This window comes from Mandrillus leucophaeus, unplaced genomic scaffold (genome assembly GCF_000951045.1).
Source record: "Mandrillus leucophaeus isolate KB7577 unplaced genomic scaffold, Mleu.le_1.0 Scaffold95, whole genome shotgun sequence".
NCBI classification, from domain to species: Eukaryota; Metazoa; Chordata; class Mammalia; order Primates; family Cercopithecidae; genus Mandrillus; species Mandrillus leucophaeus.
The window spans coordinates 1,599,970-1,626,326 of record NW_012110363.1 but is presented as its reverse complement, the minus strand read 5'-3'; the positions used below and the strand labels follow the sequence as shown (position 1 = coordinate 1,626,326).

Here is a 26,357-nt window from a genome sequence, read left to right as displayed (position 1 = left end):
AATCTATTCTTATTTATGTTTTCTTAAAAATACACTTTGCATTTTCTTACAAAGTCTAGATAGATATAGAAAGACAAAGCAAAATGGGAAGAAACATTTTAATTCCGTATTTCCCTTTGCTTCTTGATGCAAAGCATCTTTAGGAAACTTGAGTATAACTCTGTGCTTGCCTGAGAAAAATGTGTAAGGAGCTAATTTATATAGTGTACTTAACACAAAAAATAGGACAAGAAGCCATGAATGGAAACTATATAACCAGAACAGAAGGATTTTCAGCCCCTGGATTTTCAGGAGAAACTTACGGAAGCAGTCTTGAGACCCAGTCTTATTTTTTAGGATAGTTAAATGGCAATATAATTCAGTACCAGTAGTCCCCAACCTGATTACAGGCTGTTTGTCCACTACTTTTTTATCCCCAATACATCAAAGCTCTGACTTGGGCCCCTTACTTATTTTAAGAATCTATTCTCCAGGGTCTCTACTCTGGCTACCATCAGTGGTCTGGATCTGAAAAGTTTCTCCCTAATCTCTATGCTTCAAAGCAGATAAGATAGAGAAAAAAGGAAATTCCTTAAATTTTTTAGCATCTGAATTGTGAATTTCGTATGGACTCTGTCATGGAAATGTATATTCATCCTCTTTAAGATCTACAAATTATTCTGTGTTTAATGGGTCTTTGTAGGCTGGTCTGGGGAACCTATCACAGATAATTTAAGTTCTCTGTGAAAATATATTTTTTGGTAATTTTTTATGTAGATAAAAATGCCAAATTCATAGAAAAGTTGCAGGAATGGTACAAGAAACTCTCATACAACTTTTCACCAAGAGTATATACATTCCCCTCATTTGTTTTGTGTATATGCTAATACATCACAAACACACAAAATACTTTTTGAATTCTGATTGAATTATAAACTTTTTGAGTGCAAATTGAGGTCTGCTGAAATGTTTGATCAAGACTACATTCCATTTCATGCTTTTATATTTTCTTTATTTCTATTATTTCCCCACGATAAGAGATCTGTTCCAGAAAGAAACATGTATTTACATTTTTGTTTTCCTTGTAAGTAGTGACTTAACTTCACATATTTGTGAAGATGTAACTATACTTCCTCAAGGCCTCTGGTACTTTCCAATAATAGGGTGAGTGTTTACTGAGTCAGAGTCAGTCCTGTAAGACATTGGGTTATCACTTAGTAAACAGCATCATTGTAATATCTATAGTAGTACCCTTGGAATACTAGAGGCCAATCAGTAATGAATATTCCTGATGTCACCATGGGCTAGCCTGGGTACTAATGGAGGCAGTTAAAGAACTTTTAAACTGAATTATTTCTCAGAACCCCAAATAAGAGTTCCGCCTATCTATGGCTCTGCTAATATTGATTTTAAAGCTACAACGTTCATTTTATTTTTGCTTTAAATTCGAGCTCTTTTTAAAATCAAATCCTTATCCCCAGCCAAAATGTGTATTTTTTTAGTTCACCAGAGAACTTCAACTGACCTAATTAAAAATAAAAGTTCCTAACTGCTTAAAGGTTTATGTAAAAAAAAGAAAAAGAAAAAAGTTGAAGCTCTGGAAAAAATACTTAGACATTTCCATAATGTAGTCACTGCCTCATTTGCTTCATCAATACTAACAATCTTTTTTTTTTTAATCAGGATATTTCAAGTAGAATAAAAACACTTCATATATGTATATTTAATGAGACAAAAACTTGATTCTTAGTTCATAGACATGCACCAAAATGTTCAGCACAAATACTCAAGAAAAATGAGATATCCACCAAACGAACAAGTCTTATTTTCTACTTCTGTACTTAGATTTTCTTCTTAAAACTTTAAATGGCTCAGCATGGCAATAGAAGATGTCTGCTGAAGTAGGTCCATGTTGTTCCAAGTGTGCCTGCATGTGTGTGTACATGTGTAAATGTTTTACCAATGTCCTTTATGGTGAGTCCTCTGTATGATTACTTTACTCCCATGTTGCTTCCAGCTCAATTAGATTTGAATAGTATTACTGCATTTTAATAGAAGATAGAAACCTCTTTTATTTGGAATACTTTGCTATTATGATAGTAAAATGAATTAATAGGAATTAAATTGCTAACATGGATTAAAATAGCTTTTGCCATTGTAGAATTTTTAAACATGTCAAACAGAAGAAATACTTATTGTTATAACACACATTACTATGGAGAGTATTTTAACTTCAAGAACTAAAAATAATATTTGATATTTACAGAACTATTTTATAATTGTATTGCATCTAATCCCTAATTGCTTATTTTCTAAAAAGAAAAAAAGGGGAAAGTGCAATAGAGAAAAAAATGTCAGCCTATATTCAAACATATACTACCAGTTAAATGAGAAAATGCAATACAATGCAGAGTTGAAAGTTTGAAAGAACTGAGGGCGTCAAAGAATGTAATTTCTATTTAGAAACCTTTTTTAAGACAACACTATCACAAACACAACTTTCATAACCATGGTATTCCACCAGGATATGAGATTGCAGGTGATTCTGCCAGTTTGTACAGTTGACTACAATTATCTGATATATGTACAAGGTGCTGAATTTTGAGTACAGGTAGTAAGTGATGGTTATATAACAGAAATACTCCCCCAAAAGTAACTTTTTAAGTTTTTTTTTTTGTGTGTGTGTGTGTGTGTTTTTTTTTTCTCCAGAAGCGCTGAAGTACTGAAGTGAGTACATTTTGTCATGTTAAATGGGAGAAAGAGTAGACTGTGACTTGGCTCCTGAAATTTTAATTCTGCTCATTAGCCGTCTACAAACCTAAAGTGCTTTCAGAGGCTCTACACATCTTCAATGAGTCAAACCCCAAAGACTTATAAATAGGTATATAGGTTGCTAATCTATTCCTGATGCTTTGCCTAAAAAATTGGCATTGCCATCTTCCACATCTTTCTTTTGGAAGCATGGTTTTGAGTTTGTTCCTTGTTGGTAAGCATCCAGAAAATGGCAGATTCCGGGGATTTCACTAGGGAAGTTCGGTGGAAGTTCTTCCCTTGATCGAGGGGTAAACACGAAACCAGGACAGTCTTTGAGTAATCTGAAATATTAAAATAAAAATATTAAAATATAATACTGACATAAATGTTTATCCGCTCATAAAAAGGAGGCAATATAACTAACTGAATGTTACTGAGAATATTAATAAACCAGTGATTTTAGGTGTGACTGACAGAAAAAGTCTAATGAGGTTAACAGACATCTTCACAGAAGTACAGTGAAGAATCAATTCACAATAAGAAAATTGTGTCAACTAACGTATTTCACTTACATTGGAAAAAATTATAAAACATTTTTGCAAAAATAATATCCACACAACAGTGCAATTTGCAGTAATGAAAAAATAATCCAAAGATTTAATAATAGCAAAGTATCCACACATAACCATGACAGTATTAAGATTTCCTGAGTTGAAAGAGGTAAGATGTCCATTTATTAATTCATTAATTTTGTAAATATTACCGTAATCATGGGCAAAGAAAGTAATCATGGGCAAGAAATTGTGAATCAAAATTACAATGACAAAAATGATGTGACAGCAACTTTTGAATCTTTCAATAGAATTTTTATGAATTCTAGATTAGCAGGACTCAAGTGAGATTTAATTGTACGTATCACCACTCTACTTACTAATGATTATTAGCAATATTTTTTCTCCGGAAATTCATCTGTTTACCAAATTATATTGTTTGCTACTTTACTACTTGTTCATTATGCTAAACCCATTTTAAATTCCAATCTTACTGATTAAGCTATTGGTACCTCGTCCCATGTGCTTCCCTAGCTTTCCGTCAAATGAGAACTTAATAAGACTTCTCTCTAACCTAATATTCAGACCATGGACGAGAAAATGTTGCATAGTTGTGGGCTCTCAACCAACTTCTACAGAAAAGCATTTATTATATTTACCCAAACAGACCATGGTCTTCTATTCACCAGTCTGTAATGTCATGTCTAAATTAAATAGAATGATGATGCTGAATTAGATTTTGGCACTGTGACATCATCTATGTACTGAAGAAACCAACCGAATAGAAATCTGTCTCAAGAAAGACAGTTTAATTTTCATCAGTACATCAATAAATCTGTAATCTGCTAAACAATAAAACTAATGAAAATGATGTCTTAGTCATGAATTTATAAATATTTTTGAGTGACTGTTATTTGAAAATTTATAATGAAAAGTTATAGAATTACACAGTATTAAAAGTATAAGCTTCAAAGTCTGATAGCTCTAGCAGCAAAGATGTCCATTGTCCAGGCTTTAAAATGGGGATAATAATAGTACATATTCCTTAGGACAGTTGTGAAAATTAAATAAATTAATTTTTTAAAACTGACTAAGCATCAATTAGAAATCACGCCACACCTATCATATTGGTAACAGTAAGTCTGACAATATCAGGCCTTGGGGAATAGCACCCTTCCTACACTGTTGGTGGAGTGTAGATTGGTAAAATCAGTCTGAACAGCTAATTAATGCCTAGTAACATTGAAACTGGGTATAGTCTATGGTCTAGGAATACCATTTTTAGTTATATTATCTAAAGACGTACATATTAAGATATCTATTGAATCACTTTTTGTAATAATGAAAAATTGGATACACTCTAATTAAACATGGGTAGAAGATAGAGTCTGGCTCATGCATACTCTAGAATACATATTATATCACATGCACATATAGTAACATGCTAGATCTGGTTTATACTGGCTTGTGAGAACCCGTTGTTAAACACTGAGGAACTTTGTAAGACAGTTAAGCTATCCATAGCCTGAAACCTGCCAGAGTGGACATAGTAACACCAAGGATATTGGCAAATGCTAGAATCGTGGATTCTCTACCTCATCCTGTAAAGCTGGTTTACCAGCAAACCACTCCATTAGCAATAGTTAAAATGAATGATCTAGATTTATGACTAGGTATACATTTTATCAAGGAAACTATCCCAGAAACATAATACTGAGTGGATTCAAGGCAAGTCATAAAAGGATATGGACATGTTGATTGGGAATCTGTTTTCCTCTGGCTTTATTTTTCTACCTGACAGGACCTAAATGAAAGTGATATTCCTGCCTCTCTCTACCCATTTTCCTTCCTGGAAAGCAGAAGTGACATCTTATTAATGAGTTGTGGAGAAGCTGCTGAACATGCGTCTGTATTTGGGAGACTGTCTGCACAGAGTACATATTCTCAGCTCCTACAAGCTATAAAGCACATAGGATCCACTGTGTCAGAGTGTGTGACAGGGACCATGTAATAGTTGATATTTATATTTCATTATATTAATATCTATTTACATTTTATTGTTTTTATAAAACAGAAACCTGAAATAAATATGGCAAAATGTTGATGCTGAAATATTAGTATTGGCTACATGAGTGTCATCTTCTTTGCTTTTTTCTATATGTTTAAAAATGAAATATAAAAATGTATAAAACTATAAGTCTAATAAATAAAAATGTATAAAACTATAGGTGATTGATAAAAATCTATTATTTTTTCTATCTACAGCAACCCAATATTCCCTACTAAATATGGTAATGACAATTATAATCTCATATTTAAATGTATTATATAAAAATATTCAGCCTTTACAAGTGGCTTTAAAGTGCATCGTTTGAATTTATTAAGGACCTTGCTCTGGATCGCACGTCTGGTAAGTGCTGTGTGTGGGACTCTAAGGCATGTCTTCTGAATACAACTTCTATGCTTTTTAAAGACACTTAGCAGACAAACATAATTAGAATGTTATGGAGTTAGAAATATTCATTATATTGTCTTTTTAAAAATCAGAATAGACAAGAAAAACCATTTAGAAAAACAAACCATTTAGGTGAAAGTTTGAGGACAGCAACACTCAAAAAAGGCAGCAACAGCCCAAATGTCCTCATAGAGCGGACATTTTTCTCTACACCTTCTTCACCAGACACGATTTTCCCCAAATTACTGCATCAACGCTCCAATTCTCTGTTATCTTTCCTATATTCCTTTATTCACTTCATTCTTTCTTCTTACAGAATTCAATTCTTGCTTCTCTGGCACAATGTGCTCAGACTTGTCCTACAAATAAGAGATCCTAGGCCTGTTTACTCCACACACTGGACAGCATCCATGCATCCTCCCCACTTGCCATTTTTGTTTCTAATGATCCCTGGATCACCACATAAACCTCTAACATTGACCCACTGACCTGGATCTAATGTAGTAGACATGGATCCACTGACCCACTGATCTGATGTAGTCTCTATTAGTCTGTAATAGTTTTCCTTACTTCAAAAAAGCAAACAAAATGCAGAATATTATCCCCTAAAATTAAAGTAAAACTCCTGACAATGTTTAAAAGACAGTAATGTATAATTGTCACTACCCTGCTACATTTTGAATCACTGGTTAGAATTTGGAAGTGGAAATTTGAAGATACAGGGGTTTTTTTTTTTGGTATAGGTATGTATTCTATGTCCTAAATTTACCTGTATTTCAGAAATATATCATGGAAGCTCATTCAATATTAAACAGATTATTGTATTATTAAAGATATATCATTCCAGAATTTAATGTATCATCAATAAAGTTCTCCAAAGAAAATTGCGTTTTGTATTTGTACACCTTCTTTAGCATCCGCTTCTTGTACTATACTTTGAGTAAAACTAAAATTATGCCCCTACTGTTGACTAAATTTCCCATAGCATTGGATGTTTAACTGAAATTTAAATTATTTATATTATTTTACGTTTTCCTAGTATATGGAAGAAAAGTGAAGTATCTCTCAAAGAAAGGAATTTAAAAAGCTGTTAAAAGTATTTCACATTAAGTATTTATATTTTGCCTAAATAAGACAGTATTAACTACTGCTTTCCCTTAGGCAAGACATAAATACCTCATATATGAGAATAAAAGGAAAGTAAATTACTATTGAAATCAATACAAAAGGAAAAAAGATATATCATATTTGTCTATAAAATGTAGAAATGACTTCAGCAAATGAGCTGAAGTTCAATATAAATTAAATTAAAATTTCAGTGTCATCCATGTATGTGCATATAAACATAACTGAAACAAAGAAAGAGAAATGTTAATAGTTACTATCTCTGGGTAGTGAGATTATGACTTATTCCTATTATTTACTTTATAATTTACTAATTTTGTAAATTTTCTGAAACGGTCATGTGTTACTACAGTAATAAAAAATTTATTTAAAAGATAACACCATCTATGCTATAAAAACCTGTACGTGCATTTCTAGTAACATTGCCAATATAGTGAATCTAAGATTTAAGTCATGATCATTGTCCTGTTGTCAAAAATATATGCCAACGTGTTGTGGTCCTCTGCTGAAATACATGACATCCTGAATTATATTTTGAAGAAAAATGAGTAGTTAACATCAGTGCCTCCTAACATGACTCAAGACCACCAGACTTTGAGATACAAAATGCCAGATTTCTAAAGAGTTTAGTTTTATACTGTTAAAAACAATCAATATAGAAGAAAAAGGAAAATATGCTTTTTATGTGTAGAAGTTTTGTTGTAAGGTAGGATTCCTCAGCATGCACATACACACATAACACATCTTTGCACACTGAAAGAGAAACACAGATATCAGTGAAAGGACAGGCAACTGACTCCTACTTAATAGGATGATTCCTCTTAACGCTTACAGAGAGAGTAGAATCATATTATCTCAGGGTATGGAATCTTATCCCTACCTATTATACCCAGTAGGACCATAGGCCAATTACCATTACAATGAAACCCAGGGATTTTTCCAATTCTCAGGTTATACTGAGTTGTTTTCATATCCAGGAGTCAACAGTCAACCAGTAAATACTTCTTGCTTTCCTTCTGTGTTCCAGGCGCTTATCTAGGAGCTGGGGATATAGAATTTGTACCACAGGAAGCTAACATTCTGCAAAGGGAGGCAGGCACTCAACACATAAATAAATACTGCATAAGACAATTTCAGATACAGGTGCGAACTGAGAAGATGAAATAGGATAATGAGAGTGTATGTGAGGAGAAGGTTGTTGCTATAGTTATGATAGTTAAGGAGTGTCTCTTTAAAGAGAGGAGAAGAAATGATCACTGTAAGGTCGATGGTCTGAGTAACTAGGTGGATGGTGATATCATTTTAAGGTGATTGGTAAGCTTGCCTGGGTGGGAAGGAAGTGGATTTCATCAGTCTGTGTGGGAAATCACTCATTCTAATTCGGTCCAGTTCATTTTAATATGTCAATTAGTCATCCAAGTGGAAATACGTAATAGGATATATGTGTCTGTAGCTCCGCGGAGAATCATAGGATGGGCTAAAGATTTTTTAAAAAATGGTTAGAGTCATAAAAGTTCAGACACAGAAGAGAACAGGAACAGAGGCTCTGGGCAATGCAATAAAGGTTTGGTAGGGAAGGAGTTCCAACAGGAGACACTGAGAAGGTGTAGACGTGGGGTAGTGAGAAAACTAGGTGAGTGGGGTGCCAAAAATTTAAAGAAGAACATGTATAAATGAGGCAGTTCTTAGCCTATTCAAATGCTTCGGAGATGATAAGGAGAGAAAACTGACAGAGTTTTTTGAGATGGAGTCTTGCTCTGTTGCCCAGGCTGGAGTGCCATGGCACAATCTCTCCTCACTTCAAGCTCCGCCTCCCGGGTTCCCACCATTCTCCTGCCTCAGCCTCCCGAGTAACTGGGACTACAGGAGCCCGCCACCACACCCGGCTAATTTTTTGTATTTTTAGTAGAGACGGGGTTTCACCATGTTAGCTAGGATGGTCTTGATCTCCTGACCTCGTGATCCATCCCCCTCGGCCTCCCAAAGTGCTGGGATTGCAAGCGTGAGCCACCGCGCCCAGCCAACTGACAATGATTTTAGCAGGGCACACTGATGACCTTGATAAGAACCGTTTGAGTGGAGTCAACACTGACTGGAGTGAGTTGAAGAGAAAATAAGAGGTGGAAAAAATACAGATAGTAAGTATAGACAACTTCTTTCAGTTTTGCTATAAAAGAGGGCAGAAATTTAAAATTGTAGCAGAAACTGGACTTAGAAACAAGGAAGTTTTTATTTTTCAAGAGTTTTAATAGATATGGTTGCATTCTGTTGGGAATAATCATTTCATCAGAGAGAAATTGATCATAGAGAGAAAGAGTTAATTTCCACAGAAAAGTTAATGAGAAGGTGAGAGGAAATAGCACTCACAGTAAAGCTGTATCAGTCAGGGGCAGGAGGGGAGCTGGCCCAATGTAACGGGAACAAAGAAGGAGGAGATGGGTACTGGGGTAGCTCTGCTGAGAGAACCTACAGCACGAAGATGGCAAAGTTCCTATCTGACTTCTATTCTGGCAGTGAAATATGAGGCAAGATTATCAACTGAGAGTCTGGGCTGGAAAGGAAAGGATGCTGGTGCTTTAAGAAGGGAGAAGGCCAGGTGCAGTGGTTCACTCCTGTAATCCCAGCACTTTGGGAGGCCAAGGCGGGCAGATCACTTGAGGTCAGGAGTTCGAGACCAGCCTGGCCAGCACGGCAAAGCCCAGTATCTACTAAAAATACAAAAATTAGCCACACATGGAGGTGGGCGCCTATAATCACAGTTACTTGGGAGGATGAGGCAGGAGAATCACTTGAAACTGGAAAGCAGAGGTTGCAGTGAGGCGAGACTGCACCATTGTACTCCAAACTGGGCCATAGAGCAAGACTTGGTCTCAAAAACTAAATAAATAAATAAATGCAGAAGAAGAAGGGAGAAGACGCTATTAAAGAGTTATCTCTGAGAATAGGAAAGTTAACTTGCTTGGTGTAATTTAGCTACTGTATAGATCTGAAAAACTTCTTTGTTACTTAAGAGTTTCCAGTATAGTGAGAGAAAATGTACATGATAGATATATTTCTACTTACCACAGATTGGTTTAATTTCTGGTTAAAGGGATAAGTGATACCAAAATGGCAGATTTTTTGACGCAGGCTGTACACTACATGTTGTCAAGGAGACAGTGAAGATAGAGGTTCTTCTGACGCTAGATGACACATGGCTCCTCTGACTGTGTTAACACTTGCTGCCAGTCCATAAAATTGCCATCTTTGAAAAATCCTTGATGACCAGCTAGTTTTCCTCTGGTAAATTCTTCCCTGTATGATAGGGCATTTGACTGGCTTTTGTCCTTGATTGCAGGGAGGGAGCTTCTAAAACTCTTGGAATTTTTTGAGTTATAGGAGTATCCGTTTTCCATGAGGCCCTTGGATCACATTTGAGTTTATATTAATGAGATGACTCAGAATGGGGACAGGGCCCCAGAAAAATCAGTCTTGTGGATAGAAGGTTGGGGTTTTGTGCTAGCCTAACCTCTGGGGAGGAGAGTGGGGGTGGTGTCTGAGTTCAGTCACATGGCAGTGATTCAACCAATCATGCTTACATAATGGAAACAATGATTCCATACATCAAACTCAAAGCTCAGTGCGGTGGAACTTCCTGGTTTGTAAACCCATTGATGTGGTCGGAGGGAGATAAGTTCTGATTCTATGGAAGCTCTGCATCTGGGACCCTCCCAAACCTTACCCAATCTGTTTCCTCATTTGGTTGGTTCTGATTTGTATCCTCCAAAATAAAACTGTAATAGTAAGTATAGCAATTCCCTAAGTATTTTTGAGTCATTTTAGCTAATCATCTAACTTGAGAGGTTCATGGGAACCCCCAAAATTGTAGCTCAGTCAGTCTAAATGCACACTTAGGTCCCGAAGGGTGGCTAGCATCTGAATTAAGGGCAGGCTTGTTGTGCCCTCTAACTTGTGGTTATGACTGCGCTCAGTCTGGGTGGTTACTGCCAGAATTTCACTGTAGTGTACTAGCTGATGTTAGAACACCTATCAACATACTGAGAGTGTTAATATAGTCTTCTAAAAGAAGAATGATGGAAGAATAGGTAATATCTGTCATGGATTTATGGCTGGGCCACAAACACCTCAGGCGAGTCATTCTTAGGCTAATAAGCAGTGTAAAAAAGTTAAAGTGAGGATGATAAAAGTTATCACGTTTCTTTTTTCTTTATGATTAAGGAAGAAAAAAGTTATGAACAGTGAATCAAATCAATGGGGAAAATGACAATTGCATATAAACAAAAACAAGAGATTTTAGGTATTTAACATAATTACTACCTGTAAGTTGTGGGGCTGACATTGATTTTTCGTGGTACACTGCAGGACTCAAATTTGTTAGCCAGAGTGACATTGTTTCCAAAAAGACAGTAACGGGGCATTTTGACTCCAACAACGCCAGCAAAAACTGATCCAGAATGCAGTCCAATTCGCATCTGAAAGCAAAAAATAACATGATGTTCCCAGTCACTGGTAAAACACTTCTTACTTGTCAGCATCGTTTGAATACCCCGTCTAAATTATTTTACTATTCACCCTCAGCACACCACCCCTTTCCTCAAAACCTCCAGCCAACTTCCCTCTACTGCTCATATGCAATTAAAAGTGACTAGTGCAGAATCAATAGTCACATTTCTTAACTCTTTTCCATTTAGGTTTATTACACAAACCATCTTAATTGTGTCTGTCTTCAACATCTGAAACAAGTTTCCATGCACAGGGATCATAGTTACCACAGCAGCATAGCAAGGGGGATATGAGCTGTTTATGTGAACCTGCTACCTCTCCATCAAGTGAGACAGACATAATTTCTGGACTCCTGGAGTTGTTTTCCCAAACACTGACAAAGAAGGGCAAATGAAGCTAGCTCCAAGGATATTAAATATGTTTTTTAGACATTTTACCTTAAAATAGCTTTATACCAAACACTATCCCACTGTTCTAATGACTTACAACTGAGGAAATGAAATTGTAATATTTAAGCAGAAAATGACAGAGGAAGCAGAAAGTGGAAGTTACTTGAGTCCGATGACGATGTCTATATACATGAAACTAAAAATTCAGACTGATGAAAGATCAGATTTGTGCTGCGCCTAGATATAAGGGGCAGTCTGGGATACGTTGTGGCAAAATTTTAGGAATTCTGGAAGTCTCCAATGATTTGGAAAACCACTGAGACAGAATGTTTTATTTATTTTTCAGAGATAGAGTCTTGCTCTGTCACTCAGGCTGTAGTGCAGCGGCACCATCATAGTTCACTGTAACCTCGAAACCCTGGGCTCAAATGATCCTCCCATCTCAGCCTCCTGAGTAGCTGGAACTACAGGCATGCACCACCACACCTGGTTAAATTTTAAATTGTTTGTAGAGACAGGGTCTTGCTATGTTGCCCAGTTGATTCTCAAACTCTTGGGCTCAAGTGATCCTCCTGCCTCAGTCTCCCAAAGTGCTAAGATTACAAATATAAGTCACCTTGCCTAGCCAAAGCAGGATATTTAACAATGGAATCTTCAAAGGTCTGATTACTTGATGATCTTAAAGAATTCACAGATACTGAAATTACTGCTACTACAAAGCAAGCTAAAGTGGGGATATTTTAAATGACAATGATGATACCATGTTCATTATTTTCAAACTCTATGTTTACTCAAACATTTTAAAAAGTTGTATTAGATACATGCATTTTGAATGAAGACCAAGAACTCAGTAACTTAGATATAATTTAGAAATCAGAAAAATTCAGTTCTGTTTAGTTTTAATAAGTAATTTCAGGTATCTGCTGGAAACTTCCCAGACTCATTTACTTTTAAGATGTCATATGAATTCCACAAAATTTTCAAACAAAAGCACTAGATTGTGAATTAGGAACTTTGTATTCTAACAAACTCTACTAGTAACTGGTAGTCTGGCTTCCTTAAGTCTCTTTACTTCCCTCTGATCATATTTTCACCTATAAAATGCAGGGTTTGATTATTTTTAAAGAACTTCCTTCATCAAAGTTTTACATTAACAAGTAAAACTTAGATGTCTATTATATATCTGGCTTTGTCTCTTTTAGGAAAATATGAATTTACACATATAACAAGTGATAGATAGTTAGAGAGATAGACAGATAGATAGATAGAATAAAGACTCTTTTGCCCATAAATATCAACCACGACTTTAGCATATTTAGATTGAGGAATTATTGCTTTCTGTGAGCATTCTTCTGGTTAAACCAGTTTTTCTTCCTATAGTTACTCCAGCTTATTATATGTTAAATTTACCATAGCATTTTTATCTTATTTCATAATTAAAATGTAAATATATTCTGTTCGTAAAAACCAAAGTCATGCAGACAAGGCAAGTGTCCCTCCTACTCCTTCCACGCCATGCTGCCTTCTTCCCCTTCTCCAGTTTTGAATCTCTCAACCCCAACATTTCCTTAGAGAGCTTTTCAAATTAATCAGCAAGATTTAAATCACAATGTGTTTAAGACACACATTGTGCCCCGAGCATATCTCTTTTCACTGGTAACAGACTTCCGCGTGAAATAATGAAAGGCAAAGGCAGAATTCTGACTCCCGGGAAAAATTTGAATGGGAACCTACTAAGGGCATCTTTTATTTGGGACCACTTGTGGTATAGCCCATTTCTCATCATAGGCTTCTAGGCTTAGGAAAGGAGGGGTACTAGAAGTTTGCTTCCATGTTCACTTGTCACCTACCGACTTTCACGGTTACACTCAGCCCACTGATCTCTGTCACCAACCCACCTGCTGCTTTCTAAGCCCGACTGGATGGATGTTAGTGAGGAAAACAATAGGAATAAGTGAATAGATGAATGATTTGCACAAGTGACTTGCTAGAGGAAAGTACAGAGTTTGAAAAATAAAAAAAGAAAATATTTTCTATTCTTTCACTTCAATTCTATACCAAGAGGTAGCAGGGCAAAAAGCAGAAAAAGCCTGGGCTTTGAAGCCACATGGACATGACTCCAAATACTGACACATAGGAGTCTTGACTGCTCGTGTCTGCTGGTGAATTGTAGATTCCTCTTTAAAGTGTTATTATAAGGATTAAATGAGACGATGTTTAAGTCACAATATGCTCCTTTCCGATACATATTTAAAGTTTCCCTACTAAAAATACTCTCCACTCTGCCTCTGTGATGTTTCACAGGTATCTCTTAAGGACGTCAGATATTTCCCAGGACTGCAGGTTAGTACACATAAAAAGGTATGATTAATGACTCCCTTTATAGGTCTTTTAAACTAGCCTATCGTTACCCAGGGTAACTATCTTTGAAACTAACTATAAATAATTCTTCCAATGTACAAAAATCTAAAAATACATCTATACAAATAACAAAAATGCCATAAAATTCCTCCACACCAAACATACACATCTTAATTATAAAATGCATTTGTGTGAAAATCACTGAAAATGTTGTTAATAGTCTCTATTTTTTAACATTTACTTTGATGCTACAAGCCCCCTCAAACAGATTAGAAACAGAAAGAAATATATAGTCCTCCTCTAAGAAAATGCAATTACAGAAACTAAATCTGAAAAAAGGTATTGTGATGCTTCTAAAACATACTTGCAAATTATTTTACACTCCTTCTATTGATTCATGGGCCCTAAGCCCTCTCTCTTCTGGGCAGAGTTATGATTGCTCTGACGGATAGAATACAGCGGAAGTGTCGCTGTGTGTCTTCCAAGACTAAGTCGCGGAGCTTCCACCAGTCTTGTTCAGTGGGAAATGAACCACCTCATAAGAAATACATACTAGCGCACCACATGTAACACTAACAATCCCGGCTGAACCCAGCCTTTCAGCCATCCCCACCAAGGAATCTGACATGTAAGTGAAGCAGCAGTCTTGGAATGAATCTTCCAGCTCCAGTCATTGCAATCCCAGCTATTCCAGGCACTCTCACCCATTTCAGTATTCCCAGCCGAGGGCCCATAGATTATAGAGCACAGACAAAGTATTCCTGGTATGCCTTATCCAAATTTTTGATGCGCAGAATCCATGCATAATAAAAGGTTGTGATTTTATACCATTACATTTAGAAAAGTGTGTTGCACAGAAACATATAAATGGGATGACAATAGACTTAGAAAATAGTTATGGAGGCTTAAACATATGGCTCCTATTAAGGTTAAAGAGAGTTAAGGATAAACCTCTAAATACATAGTTTTGTTTTTAAATTTCTTCTTTCTTCTCTATATGTTTTATAGCATACCAGATAAGATTTTACAATACCTCAAAGGCTGGGGACTGTCCTATAAAAATTAGGGGACAGATTCACTGTGAGACAAATAAAGGTAATGTGCCTATATTCTATCTATTAAACCAATGCCTACCATGCTAACTTTATTTCCTCATGTGTGGTGAGATATTAGTCTGGAATCTGGCTCATCTAGAAATTAACTTTATTTCCCCATGTGTGGTGAGATATTATTCTGGAATCTGGCTCATCTAGAAATTTTTAAATGTCATGTGCCTTGGAAAATATTGGTGGATTAGCAGTCAACATCCATTCAAATGTAATATTCTCTCCTCCAGGGGTTGGAAAACCAAAACTACATTTTCTAAACAAACTTGCAGCTTCTAAATGCAGTTAGGCTTGGTAAATCAGAGGCACAATTGCATGGGATCTGGCAGGCACCATCTCCACTATAACTGAAGCACAATTGTGGAAGCCTTCGTGTTTTCTTTAGCATGCTTAGTAAAGAGTCCATTTTCCTGTCACTCACTTTGTAACAGTCATGATGCAGGATTGACATCGTGCTGATTATTACAGTAGATATGGTTTTGGAGAGGCAGCAGCTTTCTGAACATGGCAGTTTCCTGACTGTGGCTTTGGTGGGATAGTTTTGGAATCAGCTTCCAGATTTTTGAAAATGCAGTTGTTCTGAAGTTTGCCTTTAGGAGCTATTTTATTTTGACAATGGAAGATCCTCATACTATGGGAGACATTTTTTTGAAAGTCCAACTATAGATGTGTTCTTCTGTCCTCTCAATGATTCTGTAAGCCTATACCCTATAATATATTTCTTCCAATGTAAACAAGTTAGAGAAGATTGTGTTCTCTATAGATTTTGCTTTCTCTCTCTCTCTCAACTAAACCCCAGCTGATACACTATGGTTTTGATAATCAACTAATATGCATTTGCTCTTGTGACATCTCCTAGACAATATATCATCTGCCTTACCTTGATAGGTTCTCCATGGGGAGACATAACTTCATCAGAGAGCTCCATCATCTTCAGGGCCATCAGCGCTATCTGAACAGCATGAGTATCACTCTCTTTGTGTAATCCCCCAGCTACACAATAGGCATCGCCAATGGTCTCCACCTAGACATAATATATTTTCCATACTATAAATAAATGCTCAGGAAGAATCACAGGCTACATCATATAGAAGAAATTAAATCATACAGCATACATCTCATTGCTCAGGCCTTCTGGGGGATCAGGGTTAATCAGATACTCCCAGAAATGGCTTTCTCTTTCAGGAAATGCACAAGGTTTAGACCCATTACATTCAGTCACTGCCCTGAGAGGCAGCACAGTCCTGTGAACACAATAACAGTTGGCTTCTACTCCCAGATTTGTCACTGACTCATCATATCATTTCATTTCTTTTTTTTTCACCATATAAGATAGTTTTTGTAGAAACAATACATTTTTGAATTATAATACATTGTTTAAAGATGTTGGGATCATTTACTCGTTTTATATCCTCCTCATCATAAAATAGTATTTTGCCTCAAGTCACTACCCAATAAATGTCATATGAATGTAGTAAAATTGTGCAATGTAAAACCAAGATATTAATAGTCATAAAAGTAAAAAGAAATGGTTTTTCTACAGGACCCTTGGGGTCCTCATGGAAATTACTTGTTTAATGGATACTAATCACAGTTATAGAAACCAAGATGTTGAACCAGTAGGTAAAAACAATGGTGATGCTTGAAGGACCACTGGAAATCAAGCTATTATCTAAAATCTAAGTATTAACCTTGTCATTATCATCATCATTGTTGTTGATGTTACAGGCAATTTTTATCTGTCTGTGATACTGGCTGCAGAAAGCAAATAGTTAATTTAAATCCATAAATAACTCCCTAATTCTAAGAGCGGCATTTTTCTTGTCCTCCAAATATTTACTGTAACTATAAGACCCTATTCTGATCCAAAGCCTCAATTGTGAAAGGATGAGGGTGAGAAAGGAAAAAAGAAAGAAGGTGCAAATCTTCAGAAATTCCCCACTCAGAGTGAATGCTGATACCCTTATTATGGCTCCAGATTTCTTCTTGACCTGTCTTTCTCCTAGTCTCTGACTTTATCTTCTTATTCTCCATATTTCTCATTTAGTTCCAATGTCACTGCCTTCCATTATCCCTTAAGCATATCAAACATGCTCCCACTTGCTATTCCTTTCTCCTGGAGCAATCTCTCTGCAGATAACCACTTGGTTGTCCCTCCTTTCCTTCAGTCCCTACAAAAACCTCACCTTATTAGAAAAGCCGATTGCTACCACCCTCTAAGAAACAGCAATCACCCCTTACCCACTGCCCTTCTTTTTCCCCTTAACTTACTTTATTTTTCTTTCATATTATTATACTAACTGAAAGACTATAAATTTACTCATTCGTTTACTGTCTTTCTTTCCCCTAATCATATGTAAGCCCTCTGAGTTTGTCTAGTTTATTCACTCCTATATTACCTGTGCCCGGTAATAATGAACCAGGTGGCAATGTCACCCACGAGCTTTTTCTCAGCAATGAGCACATAAGAAATGCTCATCATGATGGCTATCACAGGTGCTCAATAAATATGCTAATCAGAAGAAGTTCTACCCCTACCCCTACCTGATGTTAGGGGCCTACCATATCTGCTTTTGCAGCCCCTTGTACATACTGCATCCCTTCGTCACATCATATGGAAATCTAGCATTGGTCCATTCTGCCCTCTTCTCCTTCTCCATATGTGAACTTTGCTCACAGGGATTGTACGCTCTAGCTCTGTAGCCAGTGCCCACCCATGCTGGCAAATGCTGGATAACCAGTATATACACGCTGAAACAATTGGTAAATGAACACAGAGAGAAACAGAAAAATGGCCAAAACCCCCAGAAAGACAGAAGAGAGAAAATGAAATTAAATAAAGCCATAGTATAATCAAGTCCTGGAATAAATAAGGTTGACTATTCTTTTGAAGCCATTGGCACCCATAGGGTAGGCCTATGATTATACATTGTGTATATCTGAAACCCTTCTATATTTATTTTCAGCTGTCTCCAACTAATCTCAAGCAAAATCAGAAGCGAAGAAAAAGTAGAGATGAGGACTGGCATAGAAGGTAATTTACTATCTAGCTATGGCTCTAGTTAGATTCATCAGGAACTCTGTGGCTGTTGTCCTTATACCTTACAGTGAGGAGCATAGTTTCAAAATGCTTATTAGGATATTTAAAAACTATACCCTATATCCTTGATAGAAATAACCAAAAGTAGAAGAGGGCTACTTCTGTTAGCAATTACAGCAGTTTGCAAGGAAGAAAGACTTCCTTCTCACAATTCTAAGAGAGGAGACAGTCTCAAGATAGAAAATGTCTACAAATAAATACAGTAAACTCCACAAGAGGCCATCAAACTTAACCTAACTGAAGCCAATTATTTTTCCTGTAATTATACATGGGCCTCTTTTTCCCCAAGGGAATCATGGCTCTGTTTGGAATTTCCTGTTAGGAATTTTTTAAAGTAAGGTTTTACTTCTAGCATCTAGAACAAAACAAGACAAGAGCTTATGTATTATCATGAATAATATTTGTTTCTTCCTCAATAATTTATTTATTTCCTGTTGGGTTCAGCTCTGAAACGTCAGAATGTTATGTGGCAAGTTAAGAAGATGATTCAAGCCATACAAATGAGAAGTATGCTTTATTCCTAGTGCCAATGTCTAAAAGAAAGCAAAGTAATTTAAATCAGTAAAAACTTTTAATTCTAAAGAAGTAGACAGAACTTGAAATCTCTTCATTAGCTCTCTTACTAATAGTAGTTACATTTTTTAAAAAATTGGTATCAGGGATGGTCACTGCTATATCTCCAGTGCCTACAATGATGCCTGGCTCATCCTGTATGTCTGATGAATATCATGTATTATCTAACATAATCTTTATAACAATCCTGTTCATGAAGATTATGGGACATAATGTGTGTTATTCATATGTATAGGCTCTGTGAGTGAGCATTATTTTCTCTTAGAAGTGATGATAAATTTTTTTTTAACTTAGTTTACAAAGCGAGTAAGGCAGAGAACAAGATTTGAAGACAGGTCTTTGTTTTTCAAATGTCTCCGCCCTTGGCCAAGCTGCAAAAATGCCTTAAGTAGGTGATTTTGATTTCTGTTAACTGTCTATGAAAAGTATCATGTTAACTCTGTACTGAAGTAATCTATTTAAAGGCAATTTTTATAATCCTCATGTGTCTTTACTCTTACAGATACAAAGGATAATGTTTCCTTGTATAAGCCATACTTCGAATTATCTCACACTTAATAATTCAACTCGGTTTCCACAGTGAAGTGGCAGGTTCACTGACTATTAAACTTCTCCTATTCACAGGTCCTACACCCCATCCTCCATTCTTTGAGCACCTTATCCTCCCTCCATTCTCTGCTCATTCTTTGAGAAGAGAATGTGGCAGTCCTCTCACAGAACAGTTACCTCTGTTTCTGGGCAGATCCGGAGCTATTTCTGGCTGGAAAACACCCACATAATGAATGCACCATACCTGTTCCCAGGACTGGGCTTGCAAGACCGTGCAGAGGTGGCCTTTCAGTTGCATTATAGTTCAGGTCCTAGGCACAGTGCTTGTACCCCAGTGAGTTTGCTGGTAAAATGATCATTGCCCTGTTCCACCCCTACCTTGTAGACATCCAGCTCTCCACACTGCTGGTCGAAGCGAGTGTAGAGTGCGTTGAGCATGGTGATGACCTGCAGCGGTGAGCACTGGGAGCAGATGGCAGTGAACCCAACGATGTCTGAAAACAGCATGGTGACATTACTGAACTTCTTGGCTTGCACAACTTGCCCTTGCCACAGCTGCTGAGCAACCTCACAGGGAAATATGGAGCACAGAAGATCTACTGTCTTTTTCTTCTCCTCCTCTAGGGCTTGGTGGGCTTGCTCAAGAGTGGCCTTCAGCTTCCCTAGCCTCTTCTTCAGGCCATCTTGAGCTCGGGCTTGCTCCCCTATCAAGACCACATCCCTCAGTGCATTGTGAATTGGGATGTCTGACAGGTAGAGCCCTCGTCCTGTAAAATCTTCTAATCTGTCCACACAGGGTGACCCCAAAAACAAGATTGCACTGGATTCAACAATGTAGATCATTTGGCCTTTGAGGTCCATAACCTATGAAGGAAAGGAGAACCAACTGTGGTTTATTCAAGTTTCCAAAATCTTTCTGAGACAAAAGAAGGGGAAGTAGATACAGTAATAATCCCTTTGTGTTCAAACCTGCTGAAGAGGAATAGTTTGCTTTCTTATAGTTCCAATTTGCTATGAGTTCTAAAATGCATGCAGACATTTGAAGAGTATATTGGAGTATACTCTACACATAAATCAAGATTTACAGTGAACAATGCAAAACGCTGTTGCTTCAACGCTTTCTCACTAAGCAGCGTGCTGAGGCTTTTGCCACGATATTCTTGTTAATAGTCTCACTTGGTTAACCTGAAGTTCTATTTTTTGTATAATATGGTACTTATGAAAATGTATTCTTCCTTCCTTTCTTCCTTCTTCCCTCCCTCCCTTTTACTTTTTTCTTCATTCTATTTTTTTTTTTGTTGTTTCCTTCTCGTTTAGCATGTTTCTCTTCTTTTCCCCACTTCTCCCGTAGTACTTGCTCCATCTGGCAGGTATGGAAGTTAAAAAGCCTCCAAAGGTAAGATTTTTATCTGAATTTTTTTTTTTTCAGTCATGAGTAGCTCCCCAGAACTACCTTTTGGAAGTCATTATTTTTCCAGAGACTTCAGCATGAGGTATCTGAATCTTATAGGAGAAGCTACTTCCCCATTTCAACTTTGCCTCCAGCACATAAGGCACCCTGCCCTCCACCACACAAATAAAAGAGCAAACCATACAGTAGAAAGGACTGTACCAAGGAGGATGTGAGAGACAGGGGGCTTCAAGTGATCATCCTGAACCACAAGAAGGTTTACTTGCGTACGTGTGGACAAAGATGTGCATGTGTGTTCTTGCAGCAAAAAGCCAAAAGCAACCCAAATATCCTTCAATAGGATACTAGTTAAATAAAGTAGAGCTTGGGAGACCAAGGTGAACGCATCACCTGAGGTCAGGAGTTCAAGACCAGCCTGACCAACATGGCAAAACTCCATCTGTTAAAAAATACAAAAACTAGCTGGGTGTGGTGGCGCATGCCTGTAATCCCAGCTACTCAGGAAGCTGAGGCAGGGAGAATTGCTTGAACCTTGGAGTTGGAGGTGGCAGTGAGCTGAGAACACGCCACTGCACTCCAGCCTGGGCGACAGAGCAAGACTCCATCTAAATAAATGAATAAATAAATAAAGTAGAACACAACCATATAATGGGATACCACTAAGACTCCAAGAAAGCCAAATAGACCTATATCTAATGACATGGGAGGATGCACAAAATATATTGTTTCATGATAAAAGAAGTTGTAAAATAGCATTTTTTTTGTTTTAAACAAAAATGTGTATAATTAGTTTTTCATTTTTTTGCTACAATAAACATCTTTCAATATTACTCATTTTTAAACATCTCAATATATTATTTTATGATAGAAAATAATAATAAAGCTATTTTCCTTTTGGGGAAAAAATAGTGCTTCTGCTAAAGTTATACATGTGTGAAATCTCTCTCTTAACTTTGCTTGTATTATCAACTATGAGTTAGCAAACTTTCTTTCCTGAGGCTAAATAATTACCGAAGTTCTCTACCATGAGATGACATATTTTAACCTCCACATTTGGTAACAAATAATCAAATAAATTATTTTTTTATGTCTATTAAATGTTGATTAAAAATCCATTTAGTTGCCTCCTACAAGAAACAAGTGACTTTTGTTTGTTGTAAAACAATACCTCTTATTATTCAACCTAAGTCAGCTAGATAATTGAAAACATATTTTTATATAAACATTTATCAAATTTCATTATAAAACATTCCAAAAAGATATTAAAAGGCAGACTGCATTCAATAAATATTTTTGGAGTAATGAATCGAGTAAGCAAACAAATGCAGAAAGAATTTTGTTTAAGTTTATTACAGCTTTGCAATTCTTTTACCATTGTTTTAAATATGTTTTATCAAAACATTTGAAGTGATGCATATATTTTTACGCTTTCGTTTCTTGCTCTTAAATATGAAATAGCTTTCTTATTCAAGATAATATTACATTTTCCTTACCCTTGAAGATTTCTTCACAGAGTTGTCCCATCTCCTCACCCGTACAACAAACTGCATATTCAACATAGTCATGATCCCGCTAAATGTCTGGTTGATTTTTGGAGTCAGAATTTCAAAGTATTCTTCAAAATTAGGCTTTCCTTGAAAGTCTCTCCTGTTCATCAGCCTTCTGATGCCGTTGCCAAATTGCAGAATTGTCATATCTTTGTCAAACATGAAATGGAATGGAAATGTCTTGCAGAAGAGCGATGTGGGAATCACCAGCGAGGACTGGGGTTTGCTGGGGGACAGGGATGGCCTGGTGCTTTTCACGTGAACGGAGTACAACAAATAGGGCTGATTCACAAACTCGCTGCAATCGTTATGGAAGCAGGGAGGCATTAACGACACTTCCACTTCGGTTTCATATAATACGTGAGCAGCTGCCTTTATGATGCCAGGAAGAATCAGGGAGGTGGTTCTCTTAGGGAAGAAGTAGTAAACATGTAGAAAATCATCCTCCTTATCCAGGCATAGAATGGAGGCATCCTCAAGTCTGCCCCTTTTTCCTGCTTCATGGCAATGGCTGCTCTGTTTCAGAAGGGTACTGAAGCTGTTTAAAAAATCTTTAAGAGTGCCTCCAACCACCCCAAGGATGTTTTCATCTTCCTCGTAACATATTTTAAAAAGCTCTTCACCAAGAGATTCTTTGATAACTTCCACTGGAACTCCTGAAATCACATAATACATGTTCTGCCATATCAAATACGCCACCTTGGTAAAGCTGTGCCATTATTCCTATTTTCAACTTGTGCTATTTGCTGATTAAAATGAAACCCCTATATCCAAATTATCTACCTAGGTTAGCTTCTAAAATTCTAGTAACTGAAGAAATATCCCAAATTAATTCATTAAAAAAGAATGACCACTTGAATATAATACACAACTTTGTATCTCTCTGAAACCTAACTATAAAAGATCAATTTGAATTCTAGTATTAAGTACTTTTTGGCAAAATTCCTCCAATCTTTCTGTTAAAAACAAAAGCAATTCATCCTCATGAAGAGGGTCTTCCTCTCTGAGGGTTTCCAGCAGCGAAAGGGTCAGACACTGAAGTTAATTTAAAATCACTGGTCATGAAACTCAATTTTGTCTAGAAATGATTACAAAGCATTTTTTTTCCTGAGTAAAATAGCATTCTTGTTTTTTAGTGTTAGCAGAAAGAGTATCTGCTTGGAATATGTAATTTACTTTCTATAGCATTTTCATGAGTGCTATGAAGTTAGAAATAAGCCTCTGTATGTCTGTGTCTTTTTACAATGTTAGGTTTTTATTAATATTACTTTTTATCATAAAAGCCATGAGATATATGAAGTTATTAAGGAGGCAATTTTTTTTTTTTTTTTGAGACAGAGTCTTGCTGTGTTGCCCAGGCTGAAGTGCAGTGATGCAATCTCAGCTCACTGCAACCTCCGCCTCCCAGGTTTAGGTGATTCTTATGCCTCAGCTTCCAGAGTAGCTGAGACTACAGATGCACACGACCATGCCTGGCTAATTTTTGTATTTTTAGTAGAGATGGGTTTTTGCTGTGTTGGCCAGATTGGTCTCGAACTCCTGACCTCGGGTGATCTGCCCACCTCAGCCTCCTAGATTGTGGGGATTGCAGGCGTCAGCCACCACGCCTTGCCAAGTGGCAATTTTTTTGGGACTTTTTGTTTACTCATTTCTTAGAGCTACAGGCACACAGGCTCAAGTCACTCCACAAGTCAATATTTTAAGTGATACATAATAGTATGCTTAATTAACATAGAAAATAGAAATGTTATAGGTTAAATATTTTGTAACAAAGTAACATTTAACATCGAAAGGAAAAAGAGATAGGAGAAAGAATTAACAAACGAGGGTGGGTATAGTGAAGAAGACAAAAGGAGTCTTGGTTTCAGTCAGGCCATCTGTTGGTCTTATGAGAAAGACTCTGAGGTGGCAGAGCCCTTGGTGGCAGATGTCAAATTTTTATCATGAGTGAATGTAAGAAGGTGTCAGTTAAGACGACCGTTTTGAGTTGTTGAAGGTTTAATTTTTTATAGTTGCAGAGTCCTCTGGTGAGAACTGATAGTGAAAAAGTGTTTTTATCTGGTTGCATGTAGTTTTCACTATTTAAAATTTGTTTATTAAATAAAACATGTTATTTTTGTTGGCAAAATGCCCTAGGAAATACAAAATGGAGTCTTTTTTAAAGATGGAGTTAGTTATGTCAAGGGTGCTCTGTACGATCTTCCCTTTCTATAATCTCCTTTAATCTTTACACTCTGAGTACCACATTTTTTCTTATCTGTAATGTGGGAAAAAGAATAGTGCCCTCTTCATAGCACTGTTGTGAAGTGTGGGGCTTATGTTCAGAATAGGAGGGACTCGATATAAGTTAGTCATTATTATTATTATCAATATCATACTTTTAGAAAGACGCAACCTCATGGTTCATGTACTGAAACTTTGGAAAGGACAGCAAGACCAAGTCATACATCAAATTTTTCTCTCAAACTAATGATTAATGTGAGAACACTGTTAACTTTTTTCCCATGACTGCTCCTAACCTTTAAAAGCATTCTTTATTTTACTTTGTTGAGTAGAATTTTTCATGCATAAATGAAGAACACTTAGTTAGATTCAAGATCAAAGCCTGTGAATGTTTGTGAGTTAGCTTCCCATCTAGCCTTATCTACTCTTCAGCAAGTAAACATAAACAGAGAAAATGTTTTAGGTCAAACAAAAACATATAGTATCAAAAATTGTTACTCTTTACATTAACAGAATACATAATATTGAACACTTCATACTGGGAGTCACCAACAAATAAACATGAATATTTCTAGAGAAAATGTGAGTTCTACAGGTATACGGCATACTTTCTAATTACATAAACAGTTCTATTACCTGCTGCAACTGCTTGCTCTGCAATTATTTTTTCAAAGTCTTCTCTTTCCAAAGATTTCCTGGAAATATTTCAATATTTTAAGTTATAAACTTATAAATACATGCTAAAAGTTCAGATTATAATCTATAGAAATAATGATAGAAAATAGTTTAAATTGGGCCGGGCACGGTGGCTCATGCTTGTAATCCCAGCACTTTGGGAGGCCGAGTTGGGTGGATCACAAGGTCCGGAGTTCAAGACCAGCCTGGCCACCATGGTGAAACCCCATCTCTGCTAAAAATACAAAAATTAGCTGGGCGTGGTGGCGTGTGCCTGTAAATCCAGTTACTCGGGAGGCTGAGGCAGGAGAATTGCTTGAACCGGGACCCAGGAGGGAGAGGTAGCAGTGAGCCGAGATCAGCCAGCCACTGCACTCCAGCCTGGGCAACACAGAGAGACTGTCTCCAAAAAAAAAAAAAAAAAAAAAGAAAATAGTTTAAATTCCCTTGTCTGTAGAAGCAAATATTGACTATCAATTTTACAGGAAAGCAGCAACGACATGGACCATCCAGAACAATGTTGGAAAACCCCAAAATATACATGATAGAATGTTTTGTTATTCTTCATCATAAGGAATATTTATCTTTTAAGTGAACTTTACATACACTAATACAGACAGTCTCAGACTTAGCTTTTTTTTTTTTTTTTAACACCTTTATATAGGTGCAAAAGCTATAAGTATTCAGTGGAAACTGTACTTCAAAGTTTGAATTTTGATTTTTTCCCATGCTACAGGTATGGAGTACAATGCTCTCGTGTGATGCTGCGCAGTGGCAGTGAACGCAGCTCTCATGTGGCCATGAAATTTTGAGGGTAAACAACTGGTACTCTACAGTACACTGTGTTACCAGATGATTTTACCCAACTGCATGCTACTTTAAGTTGCTGAGCACGTGTAAGGTAGGCAAGGCTAAGCTATTCAGTAGGTTAAGCATGTTAAATGCATTTTCGACTTAGGGCGTTTTCAAGTTATGATGGGTTTATCTGTATGTAACTCCACTGTAAGTCAAGGAGCCTCTATACTAAAGAGAACCTTCCCTGGCTAGCAACCTCAA

The 26,357-nt window shown here is 36.7% G+C and overlaps 1 protein-coding gene across 6 annotated transcripts in view; it reads right to left on the bottom strand.

The window, feature by feature from the left end:
* Positions 1-733: 733 nt before the first annotated feature.
* The window catches only part of GUCY1A3 (guanylate cyclase 1, soluble, alpha 3), a 75,228-nt gene continuing 49,604 nt past the window's right edge, over positions 734-26,357 (bottom strand). For 5 of the 6 annotated variants that reach the window (XM_011970485.1, XM_011970489.1, XM_011970487.1 and 2 more), the window contains 6 exons: positions 25,263-25,321; positions 22,350-23,059; positions 19,824-20,309; positions 16,104-16,247; positions 11,182-11,336; positions 734-3,074 (listed from right to left, as the gene is read on the bottom strand). In XM_011970485.1, the coding sequence (XP_011825875.1) occupies positions 2,873-3,074; positions 11,182-11,336; positions 16,104-16,247; positions 19,824-20,309; positions 22,350-23,059; positions 25,263-25,321 (1,756 nt within the window). In that variant the 3' untranslated portion in view covers positions 734-2,872. The remainder of the gene's footprint in view (positions 3,075-11,181; positions 11,337-16,103; positions 16,248-19,823; positions 20,310-22,349; positions 23,060-25,262; positions 25,322-26,357) is intronic. The other variant, XM_011970491.1, reaches the window with a different exon arrangement.